General features: G+C 40.1%; 1 protein-coding gene across 18 annotated transcripts in view; it reads right to left on the reverse strand.

Moving 5' to 3' along the window:
* LOC108702607 (breast carcinoma-amplified sequence 1) overlaps positions 1-15,479 on the reverse strand; it is a 55,426-nt gene extending 39,947 nt beyond the window's left edge. For 6 of the 18 annotated variants that reach the window (XM_041578236.1, XM_041578242.1, XM_041578244.1 and 3 more), the window contains exons 1-4: positions 12,002-12,128; positions 10,377-10,458; positions 8,528-8,600; positions 3,717-4,303 (exon numbers count right to left, since the gene is read on the reverse strand). In XM_041578236.1, the coding sequence (XP_041434170.1) occupies positions 3,717-4,303; positions 8,528-8,600; positions 10,377-10,458; positions 12,002-12,009 (750 nt within the window). In that variant the 5' untranslated portion in view covers positions 12,010-12,128. Of the gene's footprint in view, positions 1-3,716; positions 4,304-8,527; positions 8,601-10,376; positions 10,459-12,001; positions 12,137-15,311 lie in introns of those variants that run through there. The other 12 variants (XM_041578238.1, XM_041578240.1, XM_041578245.1 and 9 more) reach the window with 7 other exon arrangements.
* Positions 15,480-17,884: the final 2,405 nt, after the last annotated feature.

The raw sequence follows: 17,884 nt of genomic DNA on the forward strand, positions 1-17,884 counted from the left end.
TCTTCTTGGGTATTATACATGGAATTGTCACTGTATTTATCCTGTTGTATCTTCTTGGGTATTATACATGGAATTGGCCCTGTATTTATCCTGTTGTGTCTTCTTGGGTATTATACATGGAATTGTCACTGTATTTATCCTGTTGTATCTTCTTGGGTATTATACATGGAATTGGCCCTGTATTTATCCTGTTGTGTCTTCTTGGGTATTATACATGGAATTGTCACTGTATTTATCCTGTTGTATCTTCTTGGGTATTATACATGGAATTGTCACTGTATTTATCCTGTTGTATCTTCTTGGGTATTATACATGGAATTGTCACTGTATTTATCATGTTGTGTGTTCTGGGGTATTATACATGGAATTGTCACTGTATTTATCCTGTTGTGTCCTCTTGGGTATTATACATGGAATTGTCACTGTATTTATCCTGTTGTGTCTTCTTGGGTATTATACATGGAATTGGCACTGTATTTATCCTGCAACTACACTTAACTTGCCACACCATTAGATGCACATACAAATAGTTAAACATCTGCTACAACTTACAAAGCACAAATGTATGAACAGAGGAATTATGAAATCATGTGATCTGGGATAGTATACAGGGAATTGGCACTGTATTTATCCTGCCATGTGTCAGAACACAACATGTTCAGTGTCCTAATAATAAACATAATTCCATTAAAGCTTTACTTGTCCTTTAACAAAAAAAGGGGGGGGGGATTTATAACTGCATCACTATTCATTGAAAACTAATCCTGGCATGTAACTGAAAAAAATAATAATGAATGCTTTTGTGTCAGAATGAATTGCCGCTTTGTGTATTGTCATTTCCCTTCGCATCATTTTACTCTTAAATTAAATAGAACAAACACAGCGCAGTTAATGGAACATTTTCTAATTGGACCAGTGTTGTTAGTGGAGTACCGCAGGGCTCTGTACTAGGTCCCTTGCTTTTCATCTTATTTATTAATGACCTGGAGGTGGGCATTGAAAGTACTGTTTCTATTTTTGCAGATGATACTAAATTGTGCAGAACTATAGGTTCCATGCAGGATGCTGCCACTTTGCACAGTGATTTGTCTAAACTGGAAAACTGGGCAGCAAACTGGAAAATGAGGTTCAATGTTGATAAATGCAGGTTATGCACTTTGGCAAAAATAATATAAATGCAAGTTATACACTAAATGGCAGTGTGTTGGGAGTTTCCTTAAATGAGAAGGATCTAGGGGTCTTTGTAGATCACACGTTGTCTAATTCTGGGCAGTGTCATTCTGTGGCTACTAAAGCAAATAAAGTTCTGTCTTGCATAAAAAAGGGCATTAACTCAAGGGATGAAAACATAATTCTGCCTCTTTATAGGTCCCTGGTGAGGCCTCATCTGGAGTATGCAGTTCAGTTTTGGACTCCAGTCCTTAAGAGGGATATAAATGAGCTGGAGAGAGTGCAGAGACTAAGTGCAACTAAATTGGTTAGAGGGACGGAAGACTTAAATTATGAGGGGAGACTGTCAAGGTTGGGGTTGTTTTCTCTGGAAAAAAGGCGCTTGCGAGGGGACATGATTACACTTTACAAGTACATTAGAGGACATTATAGACAAATGGCAGGGGATCTTTTTACCCATAAAGTGGATCACCGTACCAGAGGCCTCCTCTTTAGACTAGAAGAAAAGAACTTTCATTTGAAGCAACGTAGGGGGTTCTTCAGTCAGGACAGTGAGGTTGTGGAATGCACTGCCGGGTGATGTTGTGATGGCTGATTCAGTTAATGACTATAAGAATGGCTTGGATGATTTTTTGGACAGACATAATATTAAAGGCTATTGTGATACTAAACTCTATAGTTAATATAGGTATGGGTATATAGAATTTTAATTAAAAGTAGGGAGGGGTGTGTGTATGGATGCTGGGTTTTCATTTGGAGGGGTTGAACTTGATGGACTTTGTCTTTTTTCAACCCAATTTAACTATGTAACTATGTAACTATGTTAAGATACAGAGATCTCTGACGGAACAAGTTGGATCTTACCAATTTATGGCTATAATCTGAAAACAAGCTAAATGCCTGTAAATCCGGGGAATTGTATTCGGCTTATATGTGTTCTCTTTCATACTGGTGAATTAAATGAAGGACTAACTATTTCATTATATATATGGTATGCCATACTTTCAGTTGTTTCAAATATAAACTTCTATTTACTCTATATATATCCATTATATAGCCAATATATATTGACACTGGGCACAGCTGAAGACTATAACTACTGTAGACTATATTTCCTCTTTGAATGTATTGTTTAATTTTTTGGATAAAATCAGGTTTCCAGTTCTGAAGCTTTCCTATGGAGGGCACTAAAGTGCTTTTTTTTAGCTTTATTTAAGCCAGGGATCTGCAACCTTGGCTCTCCAGCTGTTAAGCCAAGGTTGCAGATCCCTGATTTAAGCTAAATGACTCCTGGATTTCTTCTTTACACAGCCAGGCTTGAATAGTGGGCGGTCATCAGTGGTGATGGGGCATTAGACCAAATAAACTATATAGGGCCCAACCTAGGTTCCCTATGACTTTCACACACACACAAGAGTCAGTTTTATCAGGAACCAATTCATCTGCCTGTATGTGTTGTGTTTGTGGGGGGAAAAGTATTCTAGGAGAAAACCCATGAAGATACAAAAAGAACATAAACTCCAGAAGGGGCACATGCTGCAATTGAACCTACAACCCCAGTACTCAGGAGCAGTTGTCCAACTCTCTATCTTGTCCTTCTAGACCTTTCTCTACTATGTCTTTTTTTGCCCAACTATCTCCATCTTGCCCTGGTGTCTTTATATTGTCCTACTGTCTCCTTCTTGTCCTACTCACCACCTTGTCTAGCTGTCTCTATCTTGCCCTACTATTTCCATGTCAGCTGTCTGACTCAGTCTTGCAATACTCAACTGCCCAGCTCAATTATCTCTATCTTACATCTTGCCCAACTATCTCCATCTTGTTTTAATGTCTTCATCTTGTCCTACTGGCTCCATCTTGCCTACTATCTCTATATTGCCCTACAATTTCCATCTCGGTTGACTGCCTCAGTCTTGCCCTACTGTCTATCCAACACCCTTCCAACATACACCTGCTATACAGTGTGCTCCCACTGTATTTAGGGCCTAGGGAGGTTTCTAGTGTCTTAAAGATACTAGAAAAATAAGGAGAAGTATTTACTAACAGTGAAATTCTAATGGCAGAGTCACATGATCCTGGGTACATTTTGCTTATGACTCACATGAAAAATGTGCCTGGTGTATCACTGACATCATATCAAGTATCTGTTGCTTCTGGCACAGACTGAGCAGAACAGAAACATGAGTTTATGATACATTGAAAATATAATTCCATATCCAGGATACATTTGCAGCCAAAGTGCCTATAAAATCATCGCAGAACAAGGAAAATGTATGATGAGTTTCTTGACTGTTTATAGCATTCGCATAAAGACTTCTTGCCTTCACCCTTGTCAGTTGCTAGTCTGACCTCTGAAGTGAGTACAATCTTTTGGACTTTTACTTCTAATATAATTTCTGCCTTTAAAGTGCAGAAGAAGAAAGAGAAAGGAGTTCCTTTGGCCTTATTTGGGTTATGAGTGCAAGGGAGGCTGGGATTAGACTTTGTGAAAAAACTGTTAAAAACAATTTATAGAAACAATCACATTCTTGGCAGAATTGACTAACCTGAGTTTGAGAGGTATTGGTCAGTGGGATACTTTGTAATCCAGCATTCTGTTCCACAATGATCCCGGCCTCCTCATTTTCCTCCAGTTGAGGTTGTTGAGGCTCTTCAAATTGCACTTTCTTTTCTGCCATAAATATCCTCTGGAAAAAGCTTATTTCTTTGGGTTTGGGAGGTGTCTCCAATCCATTGGACACTGATGCCGCCAGTGGTGGCTCATTAATAGCAGGTTCAGAGGGTGGTGTTGTTGCATTTATGGCAATTGCAGAGAGAAGTGATTGATTTTGGATCTCAGTATTGCTTGCTTTTGTCACTGATGTTTCCAGTACAACTGGTGTGTCATTTTGATTTTCAATAACAAGTGGTTCTTCTGAGGGAACTGTGGTCTTTATCTTCTCTCCTTCTAGACCACTGACTTGCAACATAGTACGGCCTGAGGGTGGCCGGGAAATAGATAGTCTAAACTTTGATTGAGCCGTTGGTGCAGATGGCTTGGAGTCAATTTCTCCATTAGAAATTGGACTAAATACAATAGTTTTTTCAGTAGATGAGATGATGCTCTTCTGCTGTGCCTCTTGTTTGCCATCAACTAAAACAGCATAAAGAGAAAAATAAAGGAAGATCAAAGGTAAATTATTGGGCCAGCACAAGTGATGTAATGCCATAAAAAATCCAAATGTCAAGCTAGCCATAAGTATTATGAAACATTTGTTATGGGTTGGCTGCATGTTTCTATTTTATCTATGAATGTCTCCTTTTAAAGCAATTTTGAAAGCTCCACCCCAAAAAGGGCAAAATACATCTACTGTAGCCATTTAGGGCATTGACATGTGGGTTTTTAAGTTGTTTACCTCGCAGTGTTAATTAACAACCCAAACATTCATAGATGGCAGTGGTGTAACTACAGTTGAACAACCCTAGGTGAAGAATGTGCACCTGCCCCCTTCCCTCCAGAACCACGCCCAATCTTCTTCAGCATCATGGACACGCAAACTTCTCTGCAGATTTGACCACAATAAGACGCTATTGCATGTCCTGTGGGCCCCAAGGGGGTGTGAAATTGGGTGTAATTGCACCCCTCATACCTCTGGTGGTTAAAATACACCAAGGCTTGTTATTTTGGATAGTTTTCCCCTTCCTTGTATTGTGCCAATATCCAAAATTTCACACAGTATCAAGTCAAACAATGAAAACATAACAATGACCTTTCGTATTTCAGCTCTTTTGAGCAATAAACTGGTTGACCCCCCAGCCATCACTTGCAGGTAAAGTTTACCTGAATGCTTAATTTGGCTTGAGCTTGTTTAGAGTAGAGTGACTCAGGCAGAAATTATCCTGTCTTCAAGCACTATGAATTTGGCACTTGGTTACCATTCTTCGGTACTTTGTGAGCACTGGTATTGGTATGAGGCCAGACACACCTGTTTGACTTTAATATTTGAGCTATGAAACATCTGAGGTTAGGCGGGTGAGATGCAATGTTATATACTGGAATTTCCAAAGTTTCAGTGGCAGCCAATGACATTGCATAAAGTGCAGGTGACCATTATCTACATGAGAAAGAATTAGATCTTCATCCATGGGTTTCCTTATAGACACTAACTTTGACTTAAAGGTAAAATTACCCCTATGGTTAAGTGAATAGAACAGATAAGAGGCTATAATCCTCATCCAAACTGCAGGTATGCCAGGAACCACCCAACAGAAAGAAAAGCACAGCTTTAATTATGAAGGTCAATAAAGTCCATCTAAGGCTTGTATATGTGTGTACAGACAAAGGAATCTGCATAAGTCTGGTATGAGTCACATTTTAGCTGGGGCGGTGCTGATTTTTTGGGTGTTAACTAGTACAAAAAGAAAAAAAGCCCTGTACATCGTGTGACTGTCTGCCAGATGAAAGTTGAGTGTAGGACTGGCCAGACCAGAGATGAATTTGACATAGTTGGCCAGGTTATATATATTGCAATATATGGACAAACAATCCCTGTCTAGTTTAAAGGGGAGGGCGTTTTTTAGTAGTTTAATGCAAAAAATATCTCAAAGCCCTTAATATATTTATAATGGGATGAGTGCAGAGGACCTCTTGTCTTTGTCTGTATGAACTTTCCCCAATAGTTATTTCCTCTTTGACACTATTTTTTATGATACCTCAACAACTTGGGCACCTTCCTCATTTTATCTCCTGTCAAACCTGCCCCAAAACTCTACCCTTCTAACAATCACTGAGATCTCTTTATCTAGTCATTGGAACCAAAATGTTGGCCAACTGGGCCTTCCTCACTGTATATCCTGCCATTACTTTCCAGCAGGCTCTAACTGAAAAACTCTACCCCTCCCACAATCAATGAGGTCTCTTCTAGTCATTGGAACTAAAATGTTGGCCAACTAGGCCTTCCTCACTGTATATCCTGCCATGGGGTCTTTAATTTGCCATGACTTTCCAGCAGGTTCTAACCCAAAAACTCTACCCCTCTCACAATCAATGTGGTCTCTTCTTCTAGTCATTGAAGCCAAAATGTTGGCCAACTGGGCCTTCCTCACTGTATATCCTGCCCTTGGGGCTCCATCAGGTTGTAACCAGCAATGTATACATTTCCCTAAGCATGATGGGATGTGTATTGCTTGGGATCAACTTTTCTTGGTTCGAATGAATATATGTTTATATGTTTCTACCAGTAGGGACACATGTGTGTATTATCTGTTTCATTCTATGTACTCCCAGGCAATTGTGGAATTTAGTCCAAGCTGCCAATGTATCTGTCCAAGGTTGAGTCACATGGAGTAGATACAGCAGCTGGTATCAGACCAGCCACCCAGTTCCCAAACACAATTAGAGGTATCACGTCTAGTCAACAGGGCGTAGCGGGCAAGTGATCAGGGAGAGTGAAAGGAAGCCGTACCAACTATTTGTTTATTCACTGCATGTTATGGCTTAATGTCCACATGGTTTAAGTAACACCTTGCAAGTCAGCTGAACTTATTCCATTTATAAATCGATTTATATTCACTTAGTCATTCTATAAATGGTGAGTAAAAGACACAGGTGCTGGTTATTCTGCTTGGGATTATTCTTATGAGAAAGAGCAGCCCTAATGAGGAACCTCACTTATTCTCTGTTGGCCAGATGTTCAAGATCAATGGTGGGATGCTTGCAGATGACAGATATCTACTGTGGCATAAACCACCATATAGGTGACATTGAGGAGAGGTCACAATAGAAGTATGACCAAAACATCAAAATGTGAGCTGCATTAATATTAATTAATTAAACATTCAGGCAAATATTGTCAATCAGTTCAGTTTTTTAGAACCCCAGTGAGTCCCATCTTTGGCACATGGGCTGAACATGGACCAAGGTCTGCTTGTCCACTCAACAAACTGTCTTTTACATTCAGCGCTGCGCAAAATTGTCAATTGTTCCTTGCAAGAATCTTGCTCTCAGTTTATGCAATAAAGTGATACGCCCCCTAAGGGCATCAAGTGAAATCAATAGGTTCATGAAACAACCCATGCAATCCAGATTTTACCTATACCTATCCCTAAGGATGCTAGATAGGTAGCATCTTCAGTCATTTAAATATCCATGTCATACTGCCTGGATCCACTCTGGCACTGACAACTCAATGCACCCATATCTATCTAGCTCAGGGACACCCAACCTTTTTCACCTGTGAGAAACATTCAGATGTAAAAAGAGTTGGGAAGCAACATAAGCATGAAAAATGTTTCTAGGTGGTGCCAAATAAGGGTTGTGTTTGGCTATAAGTAGCCACTATGTTGACTGGCAGCATACAGGTGGGTCTGTTGGGCAGTACACGGTTTTTATGCCACCAAAACTTGCCTCCAAGCCTGGAATTCAAAAATAATAAGCTGCATTGAGTCCACTGGGAGCAACATCCAAGGGTTGGGGAGCAACATGTTGCTCACGAGCTACTGGTTGGGGATCACTGAGCTAGCTATTCTCTTGAGTGCTTGCCTGACTGCAGAAACAGTGTAGCAGAAATCAACTTTCCACCAGCCAAGACCCCACTTCCATGCATGTCTTCTAAGATCTGTTAATCACAAAAGATACAAGGCCCCCAGCAGAAATTACATTTTGAAATAACTTTAATGCTATTTCCATTGTCTACAGGAAATTTGTTTAATAATAATATTTTCTTTTATTATGTCCAAAATATTTTTGGATTGAGATCCCCTTTAAATGAAAAATGTAGCAAATTGATATATAATGCCTGGCAGTATGTGCAACAAGCCAATACAGCGCTTGACAGTTTACTCATTATAATGACATATTTATTTTGGAAAGGATACCTTGTCAAGGTTTCTGGGAGCCTGGGTTGAAGCTCACACCCTGAATACAAACAAGAATGTTGACATATTTAAAAATAAAAAAGAGAATGTTGGCCCTGCCCATGTCATGAACGAAAGGGAGAAACAGCTGATGGCATTAAAGTGCCAGCAGCCAAAGGTGGGGAGGAATAAGTGCCACATAGAGACTCCGATAATGTAGTGCCCCATAGATACAATCGTACAATGTTAACAAAGGCATGTGAATTCTCAGGCATCTAGACAGCATTTAAATAAGCCACACATGAAGAACTGGGATCACCATTAGGCTGATTCCCCCAACCATCAGTGCAAGGAAATTTTGACTCATCATTTGTCCCTCTTATTGCTCTTTTATGTAATGGTATAATGCTAAAATAATTTATAGAAACCTGATTTCTTCTTCTGTAAAATGTGACCGGCTCCTCTTTCTTAGATCTAATGTCTTAAACCAACAAGCTATTGAGGCAGAGTCTGAAGAAATTACCTTGGTCAGTGCTTGGCGTGACTTCATCTAGTGTAGCATTCTGTAGGGCGACTGATCCATTCTGAGCAGCAAACTACAATAGAGAAGAGAAACAAAAATGAGCATTTTGTTGGCTTATATGGACTTTAGGACACTAAAGCATTAGCATTAATACAATCAACACCTAATTTCATGACATCCTTGCGGATTATGATAAACAGATTATGCTGATTGGAGCAACATTCCAGAGGATTTATTGCCGAAGGAACATTCTATTTACAAGTTACTCTGAATTGAGAGCAAGTTGGATGACTGGTGAAACATCTTCAAGGAAAAAACACAGCAAGTCCAGTTGATTTGACTTATTTCTACAGATATTAGCATTAAAGTTAGAAAAATGGTTAAATTTTAAAAGATATGGATGGGGTTTTTTTTGTCTAACTTTCAAAATTTACAGAAATGTTTCATTCACATACATCTGATATCACTTCACTTAATTCATAAGAGCTTTGGCATATTAGTTCAGTAATGCATGTTTGGTTAAAATATATTATTTTCTCGGATGTGACTAATAACATTTAGGCAAATATTGAAAAGGAATAATTCATATTTAACTCCTTGTCAATCATTTTGTTCAAGCTGTTGAGATTCTGTTGAAAATGGAATTTAAATAATACTGTCCCATGGCACAAATAAGCACTCACCCCAAATCTCCCCCTAACTGGCCTTCAGACTGGGCCTCCTTAGCTCATAACAAGGTTACAGATATATAGAAACATTGGGGTAACAGTCACCCTGCTATAGTTCCAGGGGTACCCAGGGTACAAATAAACACACACCCCAAATCTCCCCCTAACTGGCCTTCAGGCTGGGCCCCCTTAGCTCATAACAAGGTTACAGATATATAGAAACATTGGGGTAACAGTCACCCTGCTATAGTTCTAGGGGTACCCAGGGCACAAATAAGCACTCACCCCAAATCTCACCCTAACTGGTGTTTAAGATACAATTTGTGGCTAATCCAGGACTATATGAAACTATAGTGCAGATTATATTAATGGTATTATAGTAAACGTATGTCCTGTTACATTGTACAAGAAAGGAATGTTAATTCTCTACTGATCACATTCAAATGATGTTATGCCTTTAGGCAAGAATGAGGGAGTTGAAAGATATTATTATTGTTTGACTCATAAACATCAGACTTCGCTATTTTCTTTTTGCATTCAGTTTAGATGCTTCATGTGAATGTTTATTTAAACCTCGATAAACTGGTTTTAACTTTGTTAGCCAAAAACATAAAATTTATGATGTGTATAAAAACGAGAGTTCCTCATGCTCATAAAGATTCAAGCATTACATGCAAAGAATGTATAACAAATTCCTACAAAAATCAAATTTTTATAAACTGAATAAAATTTTGGACTGGAACCAAAATGTTTAAAAAAAGGGCTTTTGATTGTTCTGAAAACTGTACAGGTATGGGACCTGTTATACAGAATGCTCGGGGCCTGGGGTTTTCCGGATAACAGATCTTTCCCTAATTTAGATTTTTAGACATTGTCTACTAGAAAATCGTTTAAACATTAAATAAACCCAATCGGCTGGTATTATGTCTAAAAAGGATGAATTATATCTTAGTTGGGATCAAGTACAAGCGACTGTTTTATTATTACAGAGAAAAAGGAAATCATTTTTAAAAATGTGGATAATTTGGATTAAATGGAGTCAATGGGAGCCAGCTTTCCATAATTCGGAGCTTTCTGTATAATAGGTTCCCAGAAAATGGATAGAACCCAGTAAGAATGCCAGGCAACCAAAGGTTATATAATCTACAGTAACTTCCAATATAGACAAACAGCTCCTGTACCTCTGGCTGCTTTTCTTGGACTTGCACATCCTCATTTTCTGATCCATCTTCTCGACTTAACGTATTTCCCATGATGATCACTCTATGGGAAAAATACAAATATTTCATTCTATACACATTAGTTACAGAACAGAGAGAACCTTGAATTGTGTTGTACATTGATCTCAGCCGACTGTTGACTGGGCAAAGAGTTATTATTGTATTGTTGCTCCTAATGAGAACATGATGTTGCAGGTTAGAAAGGAAACATTCCTTTTAAAATAGAATTCAACTGAGAAATGGGGAATTTCCCGACAATGTTTTTGGGCAATTCTTCGATTTGAGCTTTTATGTATATATATATATATATATATATATATATATATATATATATATATATATATATATATATATATATATATATATATATATATATATATATAAATAATTAGGCGGGGGTGCAATGAGGGTGTGACCACAAAATACATATGGAAAATTACAAGATTCCTCAGCACTCAACCCATTATCAATATATTTAAGACAGAGACATTTTGTGCATACTGCTACTGAAAAATGCCTTACCCTTTAAACATGATGATTTTAAAAATTAATGGGGACAATGCATGTACAAGTTTAGAATGTGCGCACAAAAGAATGTTTTTACACACATAGCCGAGAAGGAACATTACTCCAAATTATTGATGGGCGAATTTCTCGAGTTTCACTTTGCCGAAAAGCTCGTGAATTTTCTGCAAAATTTAGCACAAGGTGAAAAAATCGTTTAACTTGAGAAATTAACGCCTGCACCAATTTTGACAATGGCATATGCACGTCCAAAATTTTTGGACGCCGGTGACCCTGACTACTGTAGTGAGTAGTGATACTCTCAATCATTCTGGGTAACAGGTCCCCTTTGAACTATAGCAGGGTGAGTGCTTATTTGTGCCCTGGGTACCCCTGAAACTATAGCAGGGTGACTGTTACCCCAATGTTTCTATATATCTGTAACCTTGTTATGAGCTAAGGGGGCCCAGCCTGAAGGCCAGTTAGGGGGAGATTTGGGGTGAGTGCTTATTTGTACCCTGGGTACCCCTGGAACTATAGTAGGGTGACTGTTACCCCAATGTTTCTATATATCTGTAACCTTGTTATGAGCTAAGGGGGCTCAGCCTGAAGGCCAGTTAGGGGGAGATTTGGGGTGAGTGTTTTTTTGTGCCCTGGGTACCCCTGGAACTATAGCAGGGTGACACCCCAATGTTTCTATATATCTGTAACCTTGTTATGAGCTAAGGGGCCCAGTCTGAAGGCCAGTTATAACAGTAGTCTAAAAGCTACTAATTTAATCTAATTATTCATGGTCACCTGGAACATCCTCCCTAAAGTCCCCCCAAAAAAACCACAGCACATCTTGAACAATCCTTATGGAAACACACTACAATAATATTGTAACAATACAGATTTGATTTCATTTTGCAGCTGCTGCCAGTGCTTAATTGTGCTGTACTCCCATAATTATCAAATATTCTGTAATTCATAATGTACTTTCTCTGAGTTATTGATTGTAATCATTACGAATACTCTTATTTTTCAGATACAACCAGAAAATAATGGTTAAAATTGTAGTAATATGCATTACGTTTCCCTACCTTTGCATTCCTTCTTGTTATGGAAGCTCATAAAAATCTGTCCAGTGAAAAGTTGATCTGGGTGAACTGAAGTCTTATCTTAGCTATCTTATAATGTTCTTGTATATCTGCCTGGCAACAAGAGTCACCGCCCCAAAATCAAACTCAATAACTGTAACCACGGAGGGTACTTGTGTTGTTCTCCAATAATGCCATTGTTCATACACTAGAGCTGGCCATACACTGAAACATCCAGCAGGTCTCCAAACAAAAGTATCACAGTGGTGGGGACAAGCTGTCGGGTGAGTCCCACATTAAAGAGCCAATGCAGTCCTTTCCCTGATGGGATTTTAAACTTACCCAACAAATGTCTAGCCAGATATATCAGTTGGTTAGGCACATACACAGGCCAAATCGGTAGTTTAAATCCGCCACATTAAGTCAAGGAAGCCTGGCTGAAGATCTAAGGCTCATAAAGCAACAGGTAACAAGTATGTTGCTGCATTGGGCAGTGTGATATTGGCATGATTGAACATTTCAGGCAAATACTTCTCCTGACCTGCAGTCACACCTCTAAACATGTTGTTGTTCCCCTGCAGAGATAATAAGATACACAAGGGCTGGAAATGTCCCAGATGAAGGAGAATACCCCAACGGAGTGGTCACAAAGCCATCAGGTGCAAACGTAGTTAAGATACCTGCAATAAGCCACAGGGATATTTGTTGCACCCGCGGATTGAAATGATAACCAGATGCTGCTGATATATATAAATATATAGCATGGCACTACAGCACACAGAGGCATATTTATAAACACTGGGCAAATTTGCACCTGGGCAGTAACATATGGCAACCCAAAAAAAAAGCCAGTCACCAATTGATTGCTATGGGATGTCGCCCAGGTGCAAATCTGCCCAGTGTTTATAAATAAGCCCAATGAGGGTGCTCCAATACTGAGTGCATAATAAGACATTATGGAGGTCGTTTATGGAGACCCTGAACACAAGCAAAAGCAATAAGAGGTGCAAAAGCGTGTCCCTTAGTGCTCTGGGGTCTGGCTGTCTCTGCACCTCGCACTAGATAAAAATATCTTACGTTCCTCTGACGGTCTAAATTGTGCATTTGAGTTATGTGCAAAGTCATCTGCCCCCCCCAACCCCATGTATATGAAGCTGCTGAAATCAGTGCAGGGTACAACGTGTATCACATATGGCTGTTTGCCCCCTTTTTTGTGCTTTTTGCACCCTTAGCCGTACCTGGCGGTGGCCATTCCCAATGTGGGCTGTGTCTATAGTCGAAGCAGACTTGTGCCTAAAGACTTGAGTGAAGATGTTATTTTAGTATCATTGGCAAAATGACGCAAATCCCCACTCCGGCAACTATGAGCGGCATTATGGCGACTTCATATACTGTATACGCACATTAGGGAGAAAACACTGCATTATTGGTAAAAACATGGTGAATTGCATCTGATACGGCACTTTCCACACTGCGGTTGTGTTAATAAATGAACCCCTAAGAGTTTAGATGCTCTTAGTAAGGATATTAAGGGCTGTGAGATGATAAACTAAGGAAGTCACTATGGCAGCGGAATAAAGGAGGATACAGAGATATTGAGGTTGCAGAGACATTAAGACAATGATTGGTGTATAGGGGTATGATTGCACACAAACCCGAACCCCCCTAGGGGCGGCAGAGTTGCCATAATGGCATATCGAGAGTGGACCAGGAAGGGGGTTTTCGCACAAGTGCGATCCGGGGGGTCGGGGGATGAGCAGGGGTGCACATCCCCAAATCTCACTCCAACTGACCTTCATCGTGCACCTGGGCCTGGACATCTCTAGTTCTGCCACTGCACCGATTGTATCTAAACTCTGAGTGTGCTACAACATTGATGTGACTAAGACACTAAGGGGGTTATTTATCAAAAATCCAAATTTTTCTGCTTTTAGATTTAATTTCAAAGAAATCAGACCACGCTAGAATCCATGATTTGACCTTATTTATTATTAAAAAAGCACGATTTGTTGGAGACAAACTCGATAAAATTGTGCTAAAACCCGAATCATACTTTTTTTCCCCCAAATTGCTAGATTTTTTTGCCGAAAAGCCAAAATAGTTGGATTTTTGGGCTAATTCCATCGTAGACCACAGAAACATCCAAATAGGACTTATATACAAACTCCAAGCTGTAAATAGGAAGAAGCACCCCGACTTACACTGGCTTATGCCTTTGTCACATTTTATTGCAGAAGTTGTAGCACAAGCTTTTGGGGACCAACCCGATTCCTCAGGTGCAAAATTATATACAACCTCGGCAGGTCTGAGATGGGGGATTTTCAGATTCTGACTTTTTGCAGCATCAGGGAATAATAAATCTCAAAAAAAAAATCCACTAAAAATTTTGATTTTATAGTAAAAAAAAATTTTTTTCAAATTTTAACATTCGAACTATAATAAACAACCCCCTTAATATGTTGAGACAATGAAAGAGGTTTGTCATTGTTGGTACTGAGACACTGTAGGCAGAGGAAACATTTAGGGGCCATATTTATAAGGGTGTAAATTGTGTAATTGTCACATAGTATTTCACAACACTACACATGCACCATTCATCACACAGCTTCATAACAATGCCATTTTTACTACGTGGCATAGCTTGGCATTAGAGTGGCATTGTTTTGTTCAGTTACAATTAGCCTAATGAGACAATAAAGGCTTCTCATATAAATATATATGTAACTGCATCAGTACAGTAACCCACAGCAACCAATCAGACATCTGCTTTCATTATCCAAACTGCACTGTCCCAAACTAACCCTGATAGGTTCCTGTACTGATCAGTAAAGGATACCAGACACTCGATGGCTAGTGAAGCGGGGGTGACCCCTGCGTGTTTATTGCGTCAAATGTAACGTTTCGGGGGCACGCCCCCGAAACGTTACATTTGACGCAATAAACACGCAGGGGTCACCCCCGCTTCACTAGCCATCGAGTGTCTGGTATCCTTTACTGATCTTCAAGTAGGAGAGGCGCCGACCTCTCTAACCAGCACCAGGCTTGAACTTCGAGAGAGGTGGGGAAAGAGGATTAGTGTGAATCGTAGGTTCCTGTACTGTCCAACATTGCCCGTTACACAGGGAAGCTAATGAGACATGTCTTGTGCCGAGCTTTGCTGGTATCAGTGTAGCCACAATACAGGGGGCATTTATTTAGTCTCTGCGCCTTCTTGTGTATTAGCACCAGGTGCAGTTATTTCAGCACAGCTACTCATATAGTAAAGTGTCCACCACTGAGTTCATCTCAGAAATACAGGTGTATATTCACTTACCTTTAGGGCACCCTTCTCCTGCAGTTTCAACCTGTCCCCAGAAATTGTGCAGCTTCTGAACCTTCACTTTTGTTCCGTCCCTTACCTGTTACCTTCACAGACCAGATGTATTAATTCCAGACCAAAGGGAGGAGCAGCCTCCTCGCTGATTGTTTTTTCTGCACTGGGAACTCTTTGTGTACTCACAACGTAAGTGCAGGTCATACCTGCTCCAGCCTATAGCTCTAGCGATCTTGCACAGTCACAGGTGCTTGTGTACTTTTTATATTCAGCACAGCAAGAGGCTTCCCTTGAAGAATGAGCCTTGTACATCACCAAACAGCCCTAATATCATAAATATTAATGTCACATTAGTTTGTTCGGCTTATGTATTTTGAGAGCCCGGATGAGAAGAGTCTTTATTCCAACTATGGGTAAATATAATTTTTTTTAGAGCTTTAACAGATGCGGGAATATATATAGAAACACACAGTATATAAGCACCCACTTTTTGTGAATTGCACAGGAGTTGCCGCATGCAATCTCAGAGTTACGGTGGAACCATCAATGCAACTTGGGCAGGGGTCTTCAAGGCACTGAATGCCAGCATTTGTTCTGGGCCCCTCTTATTTCATGACAAGTTTACAGATATAGTGATTAGAGGAACCTTAGAATTATCACCAGGTAACCCATCCCGGGAAGTATGAGTGAATGCAACTACCTTATAACTAGGTTTATCTATGCTGCCAGTCCACATAGGGGCTACCAAACCTTTTGAACCCTTGAGCAACATTCAGAAGTAAAAGGAGTTTGGGAGCAACACTAGCATGAAAAATATTCTTGGGGTGCCAAATAAGTGCTGTGTTTGCCAATTAGTTTGCCAATTAGCTAGTCCTATGTGGATTGTCAACCTACATTGAGGCAATATCAATATGGATATCAAGGTGGATTAATTCCTAGCAGGATACAGATATAATCGGCAGGTTATCATACTTATACAGGACTGTGAACAGTATTCAGGGTGGGGTGCGAGATACATATTTGTTCTGTTATCAGAAGAAAAGTGAATCAGAACTTTAGATAAACCATGATTATAAAATGTTGCTTGTCTGCTGCTTGTTTGTGAGGCAGTAGGTGACAAATTCAAGAGCGGAAGGTCGGGTGCAAAGTACAAAAAATGTTGGATTGTGCCCATTTTTACATATTACACCAGTGCCTATCCCTAATTCTGGTCATATTTTGCACCCTGCCTTTCCGTGGGTAAATAAGTCCTTATGGTTGATAAAGAATTAACAATTGGTCATACTGTTTTGCTGTGGGTTCTCTTATACATTCTGAGGACACAGCATTGGGTTCTGCATACAGTGGGCTCTGTAATTCCAAGGGGAAGCTCTGCATTTTTGGAGAGCATCTTTCCTACAGCCTAGCAAGAAATGTAATAGAATGAGTTAATTCTCATGTTAGTAGTCACAATGCACCAAATAACTTCTTTTTGCATTGCTGGAAAGCATGAGAAAGACCAGGTCATAGGAAGTGGTCATCACCATTGGTGCCTATAGTAACAGTGGATAATAGTCTCTGGGAAGGGAGTGTGACTGTGGGATAGCAGGTATAGTAGGGAGAGATGGTGCCTATAGTAACAGTGGGATAATAGTCTCTGGGAAGGGAGTGTGACTGTGGGATAGCAGGTATAGTAGGGAGAGATGGTGTCTATAGTAACAGTGGATAATAGTCTCTGGGAAGGGAGTGTGACTGTGGGATAGCAGGTATAGTAGGGAGAGATGGTGCCTATAGTAACAGTGGATAATAGTCTCTGGGAAGGGAGTGTGACTGTGTGATAGCAGGTATAGTAGGGAGAGATGGTGCCTATAGTAACGAGAGGGATAATAGTCTCTGGGAAGGGAGTGTGACTGTGGGATAGCAGGTATAGTAGGGAGAGATGGTGTCTATAGTAACAGTGGGATAATAGTCTCTGGGAAGGGAGGGTGACTGTGGGATAGCAGGTATAGTAGGGAGAGATGGTGCCTATAGTAACAGTGGGATAATAGTCTCTGGGAAGGGAGGGTGACTGTGGGATAGCAGGTATAGTAGGGAGAGATGGTGTCTATAGTAACAGTGGATAATAGTCTCTGGGAAGGGAGTGTGACTGTGGGATAGCAGGTATAGTAGGGAGAGATGGTGTCTATAGTAACAGTGGATAATAGTCTCTGGGAAGGGAGTGTGACTGTGGGATAGCAGGTATAGTAGGGAGAGATGGTGTCTATAGTAACAGTGGATAATAGTCTCTGGGAAGGGAGTGTGACTGTGGGATAGCAGGTATAGTAGGGAGAGATGGTGTCTATAGTAACAGTGGATGATAGTCTCTGGGAAGGGAGTGTGACTGTGGGATAGCAGGTATAGTAGGGAGAGATGGTGTCTATAGTAACAGTGGATGATAGTCTCTGGGAAGGGAGTGTGACTGTGGGATAGCAGGTATAGTAGGGAGAGATGGTGCCTATAGTAACAGTGGGATAATAGTCTGTGGAAAGTGACAATGGCTGTGGAAAAGCAGATATGAGACTTTAGTGTGAAGAGAAAAACTATTATTTAGAAAA

The sequence above is a fragment of the Xenopus laevis genome, chromosome 9_10S (assembly GCF_017654675.1).
Source record: "Xenopus laevis strain J_2021 chromosome 9_10S, Xenopus_laevis_v10.1, whole genome shotgun sequence".
NCBI lineage: Eukaryota > Metazoa > Chordata > Amphibia > Anura > Pipidae > Xenopus > Xenopus laevis.